A 16,644-nucleotide genomic window follows, 5' to 3' on the forward strand; every position below is an offset into this window, starting at 1 on the left:
ATTCACATATCGGTCTTTCTCCTGACCTAGCAGTAATTCTTTTGATGATACAAACCAAATAAAGAATGCCTATTTGTCAGCCATGAATAAGCAATATATTTGTCAAATTTTTAGAAGTGAATAGCAACAAATTTTTTGAATCCTGGTATCTCCAAAATATATGTAGACGTTTGCTTCAGAGTTGTCTGACATTTTTCTTGTCAGCTGAGAGATGGCATGTGATATTTGTGTTGGCTAGATCAACATTTGGCAAAAGAGGGTAAGAACAAAACTCGGTATGAAATGGGAAGCTTTTTAACAGAGAAAAGTGTCTTTCCATAGATATGATATTGCAAAAATATGAAACACTTTAAATGTTCAGCATAAATAAGGAAATACTGATTCAAAAGCCTTATTTTCAGAATTTCAGAAATATGTATTTTAATGACTTCAAAATATACAGTCCTTAAAAATATGCAAAGTTTACTTCACGGACAGGTGTAGCATCATTTTCATCGGGAGTTCAGGATGATAAGAGACCTGGCACTTCATCTGAATTTGGTGTTGAAATACATTTGGCACTGAGAATTTCGGTATGCTGATGAGTGATGTTTTATGGCATTACATACTTAATTGGCTTTAGTGTCATTATTGAAAATGGGGAGGTAACACCAGTGTTATGTTTTCCTTGCATCTGGGACTTATGAGAACCAGAGGTGCCAGTTCAACCATCTTTGGTTCTCCCTCGTAAAGCAGGGGAAGGCCGGGGGCTCTTTGCCGGCTCTGGTCTCACCCAGCGCACATAGATAGGAAGCAGGTGAAGGGCAATGGGCTCAGCAGACAGGCCCAAGCCAGCATCGTTGGTGAAATAAAGTTTTGCTGCTAAAGAGAAATTAAATCCTTCTGGGAGGAAAAGAAAAGAAGTAATTGTCAGCCTACTATAGTTGTTCCACCAGGAGCAGGATGGCTTCATCTATATGATCGGGACATTAGCTCTGAAACAGAATGCTAGGTTTAGTTGTCCTTTATTTTCATGTATTTAATAACATTATTCTGTTTTACATGAAATTTGTTTTTTATTGAATGATTTCAAAACCTTGCAAGAAGAGACTATCCAAGCAACACCTTTAAAACAAATGGAAGTTTGTGAGTGACCTGGAAGAAATGTAAAACGCTTTGCTAGAAGAGATAAAATGACAGCTATATAGCACTGAGGTTCAGACAAACAACAGAAAACCTATGACATTTCAAACTTGATCTCAGTCCAAAGCAAACTGATCTTCAACCATATTCTGTTAGGAGTAATAGCAACAAAGCTCTGCAGTATTTTTGCACAGGGCATGAATTAGCAGTGAACTTTTGCATGTAGAAATGGAGAAGTTATGTTTACAAGAGCATTCTGTGTTTGTTCCCCTTCTCATGTGGGTGTCTGTAGAGGAGTGTGGATAAATACTCCGTCTTTCTTTAAGCTCTACATCAGCCAAGCTGTGATGCTTATCAATGTGATTTTGTGACAAAAAATTGTGAACCTAGCCTGACTATTCAAAATCAAGAGCCAAGCTCCTAAGTGTTCTGAAATACATTTATTTAAAATGGTATCAGATTTTTTTTTTAATGACCCTCTACTTTTTGAGCATATAAATTGAGTTTTTTATTGTCACAACAGCTAGAAGCATACCTTCTGTTAGGTGCTCTCCTGCAAACAGAAGAGCAATAAAGAAATTTATATTTGTACGGTCAGACCCAAGAAACCGGAAAAAGGAGGAGAAAAAATTGGAAATTTATGTCTAAGGCAAGATTTAAATGCTAACCATTAAAATCAGCTTTTCTGTTCACCCTTCTCTCACAAAACCTGTGAATCTGTAGGGCAGAAGTCCCTATAGACTGGGTGTGGTATTCTGATCCCCATGTAATTTGTGCCATTATATAAATCGAAGACTGGGTGTGGTATTCTGATCCCCATGTAATTTGTGCCATTATATAAATCGACATATGTATATATATGTGTATATATACACAAATATGGGAAAGAAAATAGTAAAATAGTGTGTGCAAGCAGGTAGAAAGGCTGAGAAGGGGTGCGGATAATTTACATTGTTAGTGCTGTTGGTGAGAGAAGGGAAATGGTCACGGCTGTGGCTCTCGGGTGCTGCTGCTGCCTGGGGAATGTGTGTCAGCATCACGCAGCAGCACAGGAGGAGGACATTGCGCCTCTTCATCCCTGCTCTGCTGGGGCTGTCGTCTTTGAGGTGCCATTGTCACAAACAGGAGTGCTTGTACCGTGCTGTTGTCTGCATTGCCTCTCCTCCCCCACCCAAACAACAAAAAAATCCCAGCTGTGGTGTGTAGCAGTGAGATTTTTTTTTTTTTTCCTGCTACTATAAGATTTCAGGATGATCCAAGAGTGTATTTACTGGATTTGAGAGGTGTCGTTCGAGGGGGAATTCCACTGCTGCCTCAAAACCAGCAGTTCACAGTATCCTCAGCTGACCCCTAATCCATGTATTGCATCAGGTCTGAAACATTTTGTTGCGGGAGCACAGCAGCCTATTCCTTTCATAGAAATGGTTTCATCTATTGCTTGCTGTTAGCTTAATAACCTTTTGCTACTTGAACTGTCCTTTCTGCCCGATTATTTTTTTCCTCACTTCCCCTGAGGTTTGACCATGAGCTGAGGGTGTAAGAGACCACTAAACTAGAAGAGAAAAACCTCTGGAGACCTTAGCTGAGCAACCGTATTTAAGAAATAAAAACAGCTGTGTTTGAGGAGCCAGTTACATAGAGCAAATGTTTAAAGGACAGAATGCCAAATACTTGTTTGTAAACCTAAGCCTTTACTAGCAGCATTGTTACAGTTAGAAAATGATCCCTCTCTGAGCCTCACAGGCTACCTGCATCCCTGTATTCATTCCAAATGCTGCTGGATGTGCTTTGTGAGTGTTGTAGGACTAATCCCTCTGGTTCCTTGATTATGAGCATGTGCAGAGCAGCTGAAGGTACGGTCGTGCATGTAGAGCTAACACACAGAGACTTGCCTTGCAATGCCATGTCTGTGCATGTGTTCCTACAACCAAGGAGGATACAGGGACCCTGCCTGCCTTGCTGGCTTATCTGATGTTTTCTTGTTTCTGTTTCAGCATTCAGGATAATTCCTTCAACACGACAACTTTAGCAGAGTAAGTGAACACTTTAAAGATATTCTTATTTTTAGATAAGAATGATGAGTTTAGTTACTGTAGGGAAAAAATTTAAGTAGTATGAGAGGAGTCCTGTGCTTTCTGTCATATATTTTGATTCAGTTTTCTGTATTCTAAATACAATATTGACTGTATGGGAAGGATTGCATGAAACAGCTGCCTGTACATGCTCTGGGACCATTTGGCGCTGAAATACTTTTCTGTAAGAATATACGTTTGATGCACACCACACATGTTTTAATGCATGATTTTAAGTGTAGGATAAATCTCCTGTGAAAATATTGCTCATTTCTGATACTGATGATCTTGACAAACACAAATATGTCAGTTTTCTAAGAACACATGGTCTAAACTTCCTCTAAGCATTACTAGAAAAAAAAATTCTTTGCAAGTGTTTTGAAAAAAATAGCTATATGTTATTTAAACAGGCCAAGTACCATATACATCATTTCTTTGAAATCAATTCCATAAACTCATTAAAAGGCCTCTCATATACATCATGATCGTGAGGATATTTTGGGCTTTTTTGTTGTTATTTTACAGAGAAGAGAGAACATTAGAAAGTTAGAAAGGCAAAGGCTTTATGAACTGTTACAAATGACATGGTCTTTCTTTTATTTCAGTCTAAACCACTCCAGTTTTGGTGTGCTCTACGTTATTATTTTGCATGCTTTGGATTATTTCAAAAGCTTTTAGGGAAGATTCTTCAGCAGTAATGTGCCAAGCAGTTTCTCAGGAAGGAATGATTTATAGATTTGTTTGTGTGTTAGGCAAGTTTTGCACTGCTAAAATGCACATAATTTTAAAAAGTCTTAGATGGACAGTGAGCTGTTTGCCCAAGTGCTGTGGGGACAGGACACGTTCTGAAAGCAGGTGAAGTCGTAATCACCTGAGCCATCCCTAAGTGTTGTCAAAAACACTACAGGAAAAGTAACATTTCACAGAGATCTAAATAAATTCCCTCTCATACATTGCTTTGCTTTATTTGCTTACATTTGCTTTATTTAATATTTTAATTTAGTTGTGCTTTTCATGTAATTGTGACAAATATGGAAAGATTTAACAGAAGTGAATAAATCATTAAGTAATTTTTTTCATTATTTTCCTATGTCCGTATTAGTTAAGTGATGAATTATGTTCTGTAAAATTCTGGGATGCCCACAGAAGAATAACCAGATTACAGACAGTACATTTTTCATATTTTTCTTTTTTTTTTTTCTCCTTCCCTGTTCTCTGTCCCTGAGTACATCCATTGCTTCCCATAGAGATTCCCCTGGAGTGACCTGGTGTCTGCTTCACCCTTGAGGTTTCTGGGACTGGAAGGTCCTGACCGGTCACTGTGGTGCTTCGTGTGCCCGTGAGGGCAGGGACCAGGCTGGTGCCAGGAGCTGGTGCCTCCTGCCAGCGCTGCCCTGCCTGGGGAAGCCAGAGGTGCAGAACTGGGGCTGAGCCAGGCACTGCCTGAAAGGGGAATCTGCCTCGTTTAAGCTGTTGTTGGTTTTGTTTCAGGGACTTTACCTTTTAATCTCGTCTTCCCAAACATAGAAGTAAAACCATACTGTTAGAAAACCAAGCAAACAATGACATCTGAAAAGCACTGACCAAATGAACGGACTTGGTTTCCAGAGTTGATTTCCCTAAAGCCTGTTTAGGTCCTCCCCACAAAGCCTCTCTTTGAGAACTGCTGGGGATGCATGATTCTTACTGATTTCAGCATTAGTTGTTTGTGCTGGCCATATCGGAAAACAGGTCACTTTTATTTAACAGAATAAAGAAAGAGCTTGCCATGCAACTTTAGACATCCCCATTTGACATTTTCTCTCTTCACTTGTGGCAAAGGCAAAATTAGGGCTTCCTGAATGGTATAAAATCAGTGATACAATACTTCCAGGAATATTTCTTCAGACAAGGCAAGTGCCTGGGGCTGCTAAGCTTCCAGCAAGCCATGCGTGCAGCCTGGTTTAGAAGTTGTTCATGTGAACATCTTAAAGGTCAAGTCAGCAAAAGGGAGCAGCTTTCAAGTGGTACTGAAATGGCTGCTATGAAACAGTGAAAATGGGAGAAAGTTAAAAAAGCTAATCCCATTAAACCAGAGATCCTTGGACAAAACATAAAGAGGCAGCTCTATAAAGAGTCAGAGGAGCACTTCATCTAGACTGGGATTCCATCTCTGACACAACTCTGGCCTGTACCGTAAGATCAGTAGTGGGTGTACTTTTTAGAGACATACCCATCAGTCAGTAGTTAGACTGAGCACTGAAGAAAAGGGATTCACATCACTGGTTTTGTCCAAAGACATAATTCCTGCCCAATGTAAGCTTCAGCCCATGTAGATTTAGGACTTGAAGCTGTTCTGGTATATTCTCTGATGTTTTAGGGATGAGTGACATATTGCTACAGTTTTTGGGTTGCTGTGAACTCTCTCTACTATGTGGCCACAAGCTTTCACAAAATGTAGAAAACGCTTGAATATCCCTATATCTGTCAAATATAGCCAAAGTTGAACAACAAGATTTACAGGTTCTGGTGAGAGGAGCACGTGCGTGTCTGTTGATATGTGCAGACAAGTGACGTGAACACATAAGCTGTAATTCTTAAGCTCAGGTAAAAGCACTCTGTGCTTTAATGATGAGTATTTGCATTGCATCATGAATTCATCTTTTTAAAGGTCTTGTTATGGTCTTAGCTTCAAGCACTGTCTTGTGTGAGTGAGCCTCCTTGATTAATATTCATTGTTACAAAGAGAAAAATTTCTAGTAACAATTTCAGAGTGTGTTGTTTCTGAAATTCCTCACAGTCTTTTTATGACATGATGGACATGGTCTTCTCTGATTCATTATTGTTTATCTTTCCTATCTACTACTGTCTGGTTATTCAAATATATTTTGTCATGTTCACTTATGTTGTTTGTAAGTTCTGTCTTGTTTTATGACTTTTAGCAGTTTCTAAATGTTATTTTAGGATGTGTACTTCTCAAGATCACCTTGTTACGGCCAGCACAGGGAAAACAACGCTTGGGGTACTTCCCAAATTTTGGAGTGTGCACACAGGTATGCGCACATACAATTGGCTGGTGAACCTGTGCTCAGTCATCCATTGTCTCCCCAGACACTGTTCCCAGTAGCCAACATGGTCTTTCAGGACTGAAGGTTGCCAAGTGTGGTAATTGGCAAGAAGAGGCCGTGGATGAAGATGGTAACAGAGCTGCTTCCTCCCATCTCCTCTTCCTGTGGCACACGCAGGAGGGAGAGTTTGTCACTTTAGAGGGTCCCTGGCCTTTGTTGACTGTGGCTCGGCCCACGGTGTGCAGCACACCTGGTGGCATCTTACCCTGCTCTGACCTTGGCACTGTCTCCTCACAGTGAATTTCCTTCCTATATTTTTCTCCCTCTGAGATTTACCATCATGTTTTCTATTTGAGTTTCTGGTTCCTTTTGTACTGGGCTTCCTTCTTCATACGGCCAGTATGTCCCGTCCTCACACCTTGCTGGTGTCAGAGACATGTAAGGTAATTAAGTGACACAGCACAGCAGAAGGTGTGACTGGCATCGACACAAAGGCAGCTGGATTTCAACAGTGAATTTGTCCATTTTGTACATTAGTCCCTGTCTTCCACCTGCCATCTCTCCTTGCCTTGTGGTGAGAACTGCACCTGTGGCAGCAAAGTGTGTGATGAGGAGGGATCTGCAACTGTAGTTATATGTTCCAGTTGCGAGCAGCAAATTCTTTCATCCATATGCTGATATATTAGGAAGTGTAAACACTTGAGTGTCCCTTTAAACATTTGCTGCTGCAGTCTGGCTTTTGATAAAGACACCAGCAGAAGACTGGAGGGAAAGAAGAATACATTAAAAACCTTGCCATCAAACTGCGAGGCAGAGCTATGCATTTATCACTTAATGTGCTCTGTCCTAAGCACAGCAGCTCTTCTGAAAATTTAACAAGTCAGCGGAAGTACAGGCTGCTTCCCCCGTAATGAAGAGATTCCTCTGCCAGCAAACCTCAAGTGATCCAGGCCTGCTTAGTGTCTGTGCCCTGTGAGTATGAACAGAGGGTGAGGAGAGGGGCCTGAGTTTTCCCCAGACGTGATATCTGGAAAGTGTATATGCATATTTGTGAGGAGCGTGTGCATATATATGTGTGTTTATGCAAAGAAAAAATACCCATAGATTTTGCAGTTATATCATTCCACAAAATTCAGCTGTGCTGCACAATATAGTGTTCAATGCTGAGTGATTAGCATATTTATCCAGACTTCTCTTTGAGTATGACAATTCTTTTGTTTGTAACTTAAGGGGGTGCAATTGATTATGATTCTTCAGGTATGTTAAAAAGTACTGCTAGTTCATGTTTTAAGACTAACGATCACTTTATATTATATTTGGGGATTCTCTTCTTGCTGCACAAAGAGTACCTGCTCTGCTATAGTTAATATTTTTCTGAGTCTAGCAGCAAAACACCCTTAGCTTATGGTTTCTGATTTCTTCTTTTTTATGTGAAGTATACTATAAGCAATTAAAATACAAAATTTCCTGTAGTTTTCCTATAATTCTTATGGTAACATCTGAGTTCTTTATCATCATTATTTCCATCTGGTTGAAAATGATATACCACATTGTGTACAAATAACATCTCAAATCCTCTTCTTCCTCCGGGGTTTAGATTATCATGGCACAGATAGGGCATTAAATGTCTCCAGCTAAGGTGTGAGAAGGAGAAATGTGTTTATACTTTAAGCTGTGCTGGCATGTTATTAAAAGCTAAATTTATGCAGCTGACAGAAAATCAGCAATTGTTTTGTATCCATTTTCAAGGTGTGATGGAGATTCAGACTCTGCACATGAAGATCAAGCAGCCGGTTCCAGCCCCAGGTATTGTACAGCAAATTTTGTCTGAAATTCATTGGTAACAGCTAAAGCTGTCAGAATGCTTCTGTTAAACCATTAGAAAGAAACCTTTATTCTCATGGGAATGCAGAATTTCTGGGTATTACCTGCTAAGGCTACTAGTATTTCTGGGAAATGTGTATTTTTCTTGTATATTTTCATGTAAACAAGATTAATTACTGTTGTTATTATATGTGTAAATATACTGTGGTCTGTGTTCTGAACTTCACATCGTATTACCTTCATTCAGATGCATCTCTGATGCTAATACATTGAATTTTACTGTACAGCAGCTGGTACAAAGTAGTAGTAAGCAGAAGTTTACAACTGTGCGAGGATATACTCATTGATGAGTGTCTCTGTGAAAAAAAAATCCTTCAAACTGTAATTTAACTGAAGTATTCTTGTAGGACGTGTCTTATGGCTATGTTAGTGTATGTTGATTGTCAGAAGATGCAACTTAACCTTCAGAAGGATTTAAAAATCAGATTATACCTTAAAATTAGCAACACTTCTGCACATTTTTGAAACACCCATAGGATATAAAGCACCCCACTCTGTAACTATAACAACTGCTTGGAGCACACTTGCAGAAGGCTTGGGCAGCAATGGCGTTTAACTCCATAGGCACCCTGCAAGCATCCATCTGGATGCTCATGGGCCACAGATGGAAAGTGAGTTTGGCAGCTCAGAATCCTTAGGAGAAAATGTAAAATTAGCACATTATGCTATCTAAAAAAATCTTAGGGTGGTTTAATTCAATAGTCCTTGACTCCTTCAGTTGTGAACATTTCACACCAGGAGAGAGGTCATCTCTCAGCTAACCATTAGGATTTTAGCAGCTGAAGCTAACATCTGAAATTCCCCCTGCAAACTAAGCCACAACCAGGGATTTTGGAGCAGTAATGCCAATCTGCTCATCCTGCCAAATGAGCGCAGGCAGCCTCGTATTCTGCATTGCAGTAGCTTTCTTAACGGTGCTGGGGAGATGCTTCCAGTGGAAGGTGTTAGACCATTCCATGGTTGCACTGACTGAGTGTGGATAAAACTATCAAGGTCTTCATAGGACAGGTTGCACTTTGTAGGCCAGGTGGAGACTGAAAATACCTTTCCCAGATTCAGTGGTTACCTGGGCATCCATGAGCATCTGTTTAAACCACCAGATGCAAATTCACCAGATTGTACAGGAAGACCTGTTCTCCAAACTGGAAGCACATGGTACTTCTTCCTTCCACCCAAACACATCTCTGACAGTTCAATCCCTACTTTGTGTGCTTTACCTCCCTCACTTTGTCCAAAAACCCTCAAAACCAGAGACTGTCAGAAGGGAAGTGCAGCTACAAGGGGGAATTATTGTATGCGACAACATTTTTGTGAGATTATAAACAGTTGGAATCATTGGATGGGGAAAGATCTTCTACACACACACACAAAAAAAAAAAGACAGTTTCAGATTTTATTTGGGAAATATGAACTATAGGGTTGAAGCCAAGGAGTACCTCTAAAAATGACTCCACAGTTGAATGTGTAATAATGTAATAACAGTACTTTAGCTTGTGATTTGGCAATAAACAGTAGCCTCTCAGATTGATTTTGCTAACATATACAGTGTCTGGTGTGTAGACTACTCAACTTGGTAAAATTAAAATGCCATGAATAGCTGAGAACTTGTTGTTGTTCTTCCTTCACATTGTTTTGACAGGTGTCTGCAGTCCTGCCTGATGCATTTCAATTTTATTTTCTTATAGAGATGATGATAACAAAGAAAATTATCCAGACAACACTGCTGTCTTAGAGGAAAGGCAGCTGCCTTTGCGAGATACTCAGCAGCACAAGCAACAAGCTTTAACTGTCTACACTCTAAAGCCTGAAATGGGAAACTTAAAGCTAAGAAAACCTAAGCCCATTGCAAAGGTAGAAACTGGAAAAAGCCATGAGGAAAGTCAGGTAAAGAATGAGACTTACCAAAGATGGGTTTATGGCACAGTGTCTGAGCAGATATATCTTTTGAATTGCAAAGTGGGACTGCCTGGTAATCCATGATGTGACTGAGCCCCTTCAATAATCTACCCTGATTTTCAAGGACATGGAATCCTGGAACCCTCCTGTAACAACAGGCAATTTCTTCCAGCCAGGGAATTGCAGAGAGGGGTGTGTTGCCACTGCTGTAAGAAGTGAGCGGGGAGCAGAGCTGAATATGTGCAATTATCTCTCTTTAGATTTCCTGTGACTGCTTGCACCAAATAGGAACATCTTGTTAGTTGCAGCACTTGATTAGACTTTTTCCATTTTGTTTATTTGACTGAGGATCTCTTGCACTGGTATTTTGGCTGTCAATGGGAAGATTTAGTACTTTCCATCTTATTTACTCCAGTGCAGATTCTGATAGCAGAGCTCATGCCCACAGGCTTCCTTGAGTTGAGCTGAGCGAAGCAGAACTGTAACTTTTCTAAAGGTTATAAAAGAAGACTAGGAAGGAAGATGCTTCTGCTGCTGTCTGTGGAGGTACATTGCTATGCAGATTCCGGAGTTACCACCCCCAGCAGCTGCTGGAAGTCACTCTGCTCTCCCTGGGTGCTTCCCAAGTCATGTCTCATGTGTAGTGCAAGGGATAGAGCTCTGGACCAGGCATAACCCCTCAGCTAGAAATATTCTCATAACCAAGACAGTTGACCTTAAAGTTGATACATTGTTGGCCTGTAGCAGGCACAAGGTCTGAGACATGTTGTATTTACATCTCTTCTTTGATGTATAATGTATCTAGTATGTTCTGTCTCTCCTCTGTTCTTGTTTGTGGATAGAAACTGCATTCCGAAGTGCTTTGAACCCATCGTAGACTGGGAATTATTTTGTTTAATTTTTTTCAAATTTAGAAGGGGAATGCATAATTTTGGATGGAACGTCTTACTTTCTGAGTGAGGAATAAATACCCTTTTGAATCTCAGAAGAAAAAGTAAAAGCAAATGGCATCCTAATAGTATTACCACAGTCACTTGCAGCATATCAATGTCAACCCTTGCCCCAATCTTCTTGCATGTTTTTGCTGGAGTTCACCTCTGAGATGAATGGTAATAACTGCTGAATTTTTGTAGCTGTGTTGCATTACTAGGAAATGTTACTTAGGCTGCAGGGAGATGAGGTGTGCATGTTTATCAGCAGATGAAAAAAAACGATAGGAAATTTTGCCCTATGAAGAGCAATTGGAGGCACATCAGGTAGAGGAGTCATGAAGAAGTCAAAACCAGGGCAACATCTCTTTCAGTGACTTCTGAGTCTCCTGTCCGCTCCCTTTGTGTGTCATGGCTGTATCTCTCACCCAATGAAAGCTAACACAGCACAGATTTGCTGTTCTATGGTATTTTACATGGCCCGAAGTGGTTAACTGAAAATGTTGATGTTCTTTCATGGGAAACTTTTGGAGTATATAATTAGACTGCCATAAAATAGCAGTGCAGCTTAGATATGCAGCCTCTGGAAGGAAAAACATTCAGGCAGATAATTGTCACATGGCCCAAGGTCTTGAATTAGGAAAGACAAAATTTGTTCTGGGACCCCACACTACCCATTGCTCCCATCTCTGGCATACTGGAACAGGTAGGATGTGTAGGCACTATTTTATTTCGTCTTTGATTTGATGAGAGTACTTGAGGGACGAGAGCTAATGTAGAGCCTTGAGTATAATATAAAACATAAACACAAAGCAAACATCCCTCCATAAGAGGCACCCCATGTTATTTCATGGAGGGAATTGTATCCTAGTCCCATGAAAGGCTTTTCAATGGATATCGTATATCTACACTGTGTTCAGTAGTGTTTCCTGTAAAGAGTTTGCCACTTAGAACAGTTTGCAAAAAGAAGCTGTTTTGGAGAAAGCATTTACCTATTCATTCTGCATAGGCTTCATTCTCATTAGTAAGGATGTGCAGGCTGCTTGACTCTGAGTGCTTACCTTGCTGCATATTCAGCTACCTCAAAGGATTTTCTTCTTAAAGAAGCAAATATCCGGCTCCTGGCTTTGTTAAAGGTGTCTATGGAAAACAAGGCTCTGCTTGGGAGGAACTGTGTGAAGGGTTTGTTTCTATATGTGGGTTCTCTTTGGGATCCTTGGTGAGTTATGACCTCCCAAATCCTATTGCAACTGTCTGTGCTAATAGACTTGTAGAAATTGCTTCTCCCCATTTTGAAACTGAAAGCAAAGTGCTGCTGTGTTGTTTCTAATAGCTGTTGTTTATATGCATATGGAAGGTTGTTATTATTGGGAAAAGTGGGTCAGACTGAGGCTTCAAAACACTGTGCAACTGCATATACCTTCGTTTTGTGAAACAATTTGCCGCCAAGCCACTCAATGAGATAAATGATGTACAAGCAGCTGTTGTCGAGCTGACAAACAGCAGCAGTATCAGAGTACATGCATTTATGAAAGAAAAGCATGATGCACAGCACATGCTGATTAAACTGTTCATTCTCATTTTTCTGAGTTTATTGATAGAGTACTTTTTCATTAGTCTTCTCACTTCTCCAACCTGACTTCTCTGTGGCATCAGAAGGAGACAATAACAATATTGCAGTGACAGGATCTATTTTAAAGGTGTTGCTCTGATAAGCCAAGGAAGTGTTTGCTACTCCTATGCGTTATAAGCCCATGAATTGCTTTTTAAGAAAACTATCCCTTTAAAATCAGAATAGGCAGATAAATACGTTTGGTGCATGTGTTGGAAGGATTAAATTCTGTTTGGATGGGAACCAATTTTGTGTGCCTTTCTGTTAGTGAGAATCCAGGGGATTTCCACTGTAGAAAGGCCACTGAGAGGGACCAGACCTCTGTGTTCAAGTAGAGGAAAGATTTTGAGCTTCACAAGGCTCTCAGTCTGCTGAAGTGTGATTCTTGTGCCTCTGATGTTTTGACACAAGCGTAGTATTGTGGTCATGTACTCCTGGTCTTGAAGAAGAAAAGGTTATTATATTTACAGTGATGATTAACAGAACCAAGTACTGTACCAAGTGACTTCACTTTACCACTTGTCAGTTGATAAAATGTCACTACAGTAAAGCTCTACACTGGATATTGCATGCAGTTATTTCTTTGGGGGCAGGAGCTGGGTATTGGGGCAGCTGTAACCTTCCCAAAGTATGGGAAGAGAAGCAGGCTGCTAGAATGTCATTGTCATTGCACTGCTGTACTCCAGCTACTTGCTTTCATCTGTCCTATGGCTTCATGAGATTCTTTAGCAATTATGCTATATTAATCTGTAGAAAATTAAATTACTTAAGTATTATTTGACTTCAAGAGGTGAGGAAGCATATGCTCAGGGGAGTCAGTGTGAGAACAGATGGTGAAGAATGGAGAGTCTGCTTTCCTTGCCTAATCCTTTCTCCTGTCACTCACCTTTGATGCACAGTCATGAATACAGTTTATTAAATGAGCCATCCTCAAATTCCTTATTGATAATGAGGCATACTTATTAAATGACACTAAACATGCTAGCTAATAGGTAGATACAGCAAAAGTTCAGTTTTAAAGTGGTATTGTCAGAATAAATGACTATAATACTGAAATGGTGGCTTGACATCCAGTGCCTAGAGATGAGAACACTGAAAACTGCTGCATGAAATTCGGTATTTTGAGTATACATGAAGTGGGAAAATTGCATGGATTCTGAAGAACTTCCAGTTCTTTGACATTAAAATTGTTTAAATGCACAGGAATCATAAAAACAGAGCCCATGTTAACACATTAGCTACACAAACACAAGAGTGTGTCAGGCAGTCGGCAAGTTCCACTTCAGTTTTTAGGTATGCTCTATGTTTAAAACATACTTCCCATCATGTATTAAATGTGTTAAATTCACTGCCCATTCAATATACCAGCTGATTTTCTTGTATGGACTGGCATTTTCAGGAGGGGTAGGAGGCATTTCTTGCTCAGGACTTCTGTCTTGACTATCTTCTATATTGATGCAGCACCATGACGTACGATAGGGCTGTCATCCCAAATGCTAGTACAATATTTGCATGGTGCTTACACCTGAAGAGAGACAGAAGTGTTTGTGTGTTGGATGAAACATATGAAGAATGCAAGGCGCTTTCTGGAATTCAAGAGCAGACTAAGCTTCTGTGTAAGCCCAGCAAAGGTTTGCATTCCTGTACTGTAATTCAGATACCTTGATAGAGACGGGTTATGACATGCTGTGATTTTTTTGAGAAAAATAGATTTTTAAAAAATTTAGATTTTGAAACAGAAGCTGATTTATCTCAACATGTGTATCCATGATGGTAATTTTTGGCTGTTTCCAAACCCACATATTATTTTGTGTACAAAGCAAATATCATGGTAGTGATTATGCAGCACTGAGTCTTCTCAGCAATGCCTGGAGATTTCCCTCCTCACAGACTGCTCACCAGATGCAGCCTCACTGTACAAGCTTCACTCTCTGTAGCGAAGCAGAAATGAAATACAACAGAAGACAGCACTATAGTATTGGATGCCTTCGGCACATCGGGAATGGATTTCATTGCTCTTAAGAAACAGAATGTAAGGTATTTCCCTAGGGTTACTCTTTAACATCCTAATGACATAAGTTATGAACAAAACCCACCAAAATAAAATAAATTTAAAAAAAGAAACAACCAAAAAACACCCAAGTCCTCAAATATCAAGCCTGCAAGTGAGCACTTATTACCAGCATATAGTCTCATCCTCAGCTTTCCCATTCACCTAGCAAAAAGCATCTTGAATTGCCATGTTCTCTCTGCTGATATTGGAGAGGGGTATTTGTTTCAGAAGAGGCTTCTGCTGAAGCAAGTTTACCACTTCAACACAGGTTTGGTTTTGCATCTTAACGGGACTGACTTTCTTGGACTGATCGCCTTAAAGATTACCACAAAATCACAGAATGTTAGGGATTGGAAGGGACCTCGAAACATCATCCAGTCCAATCCCCCTGCCAGAGCAGGAACACCCAGGTGAGGTTACGCAGGAAGGTGTCCAGGTGTCCTCCCTGGGCAGCCTGTTCCAGTGTCTGTCACCCTCACTGTGAAGAAGTTTCTTCTCATATTTAAGTGGAACCTCCTGTGTTCCAGTCTGTAACCGTATTATACCACTGAGAAGGCTTCAGCCATAATATACACTTCCTTGTCTTGAAATGCACTTGTTTCACTTATTTAAATAGCACCCAAAGTTTTCTTTTTACCTGTATTTAACAGCTTTTGTGGTCAACTTCTGAAGCTAAGCACATCTAACCATAAATGTTGAGGCTCTTACAAGAACTCCAGACAAGGTCTTCAATTGGTATAAATCAATGCCTGTTGCCTCTTTCTGTATTTTATTGTACCCTGAAAGTCCATATTGTCATATAATGGCTTAAAAATCTAAGATTCAAGTTCTGACTAGAAATCTGTTTAAAATATGCTACTACAGTTGTAAGAAAGTAATCTCCTGAACTCCAGTGTCCTGACCTCTGCCCTCTGTCCCTCCAGTCTACATTTTTCAGATTTAGAAATAATACAAGTTCCCAGTTTCGATTCCAGAGGTTTTTCTGAGGTTTGATCTGTAGACTTCCTATGTGTCTCTGTTACTAAATCTCTGTGAGAAAGAATATTTTTCAGTATGCATCACAGTGATGATGCAGAATTCTTTCTTCCAGCTCTGCTGTTGCCAATATAGAAGTTACACTTTTTAGAGAACAGTATTATTATTTCTATTTTCTGTCACATCCAATAGCTAGCAAAAGGTAACCCAGTCCTTATGAGAGATTCTAAGCACAAATGAGGAAAATGCCTGTTCTGCCTGGAGATCATAAAACCACTGAAGATTTCTGGGCAAACAAAAGCAGCTGAACTGGTTCTATCCACTTCTACCTCAAACTTTAATAAAAAATGTTGCATTGACCTGTATAGTCCCCAAGAGCATATAATCATTTTTATATGACATGGGGAAAATAATGTTAAGATAGTAATGGGAAAACTAGAACAGCTGCAAAAAACTGCTTTCCATTTGTAACCCAAATTGCTATTACCGTTTTTGGATAAAATATTCATTCAATGCTAAACTGTATTAGATAGGCACAGGGAGAGAGGCAGACATATGTCCTAGAAGGCTCTAAAGAAGACAGTAACAAAAGCAAGAGTAATGCAAGTCAATTGAGTGAAGTTTTCACTCCTTTTGCCCTGACATCACCAGTGCTTCACCACATCCAGTCTGAAAAAAGGGCAGCCTCTGGTTTGGAGCTCTGTTTTGGAACTTTACCCCTTGTTATTTGGAAAGCTCGGTTAGCCTCTGCTGGGTCAGTTCTACTGCAGTGGCTGATACCAAAGCAAACTAATTGAATGTTAGCACAGGTCTCTTCAAGAGGCAGGTCAAGGAACTTTCAGCCCCAGGGCAGGTCTACACTTCATTAACGTACTGTGGACATGGCCCATGGGCAGTTGTGTGTGTTGAAGTTAGGACATGACTGCGTCCTCCTGGGTACCGTCTGTGGTGATGACAGCTGCCTCTTCCTAGAGGTGGATTTCAACACTCTTTTTATACTCATCTCATAGAATTAGTAAGAGGAACTAATCTTCACTTACCCAACAAATTTCCT

At 40.1% G+C, this 16,644-nt stretch overlaps 1 protein-coding gene across 3 annotated transcripts in view; it reads left to right on the top strand.

Annotated features, from left to right (window-relative positions):
* Positions 1-16,644, top strand: part of FAM13C (family with sequence similarity 13 member C) — a 127,386-nt gene that overhangs the window by 71,083 nt on the left and 39,659 nt on the right. For 2 of the 3 annotated variants that reach the window (XM_071811708.1, XM_071811709.1), the window contains exons 5-7: positions 3,117-3,155; positions 7,991-8,047; positions 9,811-10,009. In XM_071811708.1, coding sequence (XP_071667809.1) covers positions 3,117-3,155; positions 7,991-8,047; positions 9,811-10,009 — 295 coding nt within the window. Of the gene's footprint in view, positions 1-3,067; positions 3,156-7,990; positions 8,048-9,810; positions 10,010-16,644 lie in introns of those variants that run through there. The other variant, XM_065843567.2, reaches the window with a different exon arrangement.

The sequence above is a fragment of the Patagioenas fasciata genome, chromosome 8 (assembly GCF_037038585.1).
Source record: "Patagioenas fasciata isolate bPatFas1 chromosome 8, bPatFas1.hap1, whole genome shotgun sequence".
Classification (NCBI taxonomy): Eukaryota; Metazoa; Chordata; class Aves; order Columbiformes; family Columbidae; genus Patagioenas; species Patagioenas fasciata.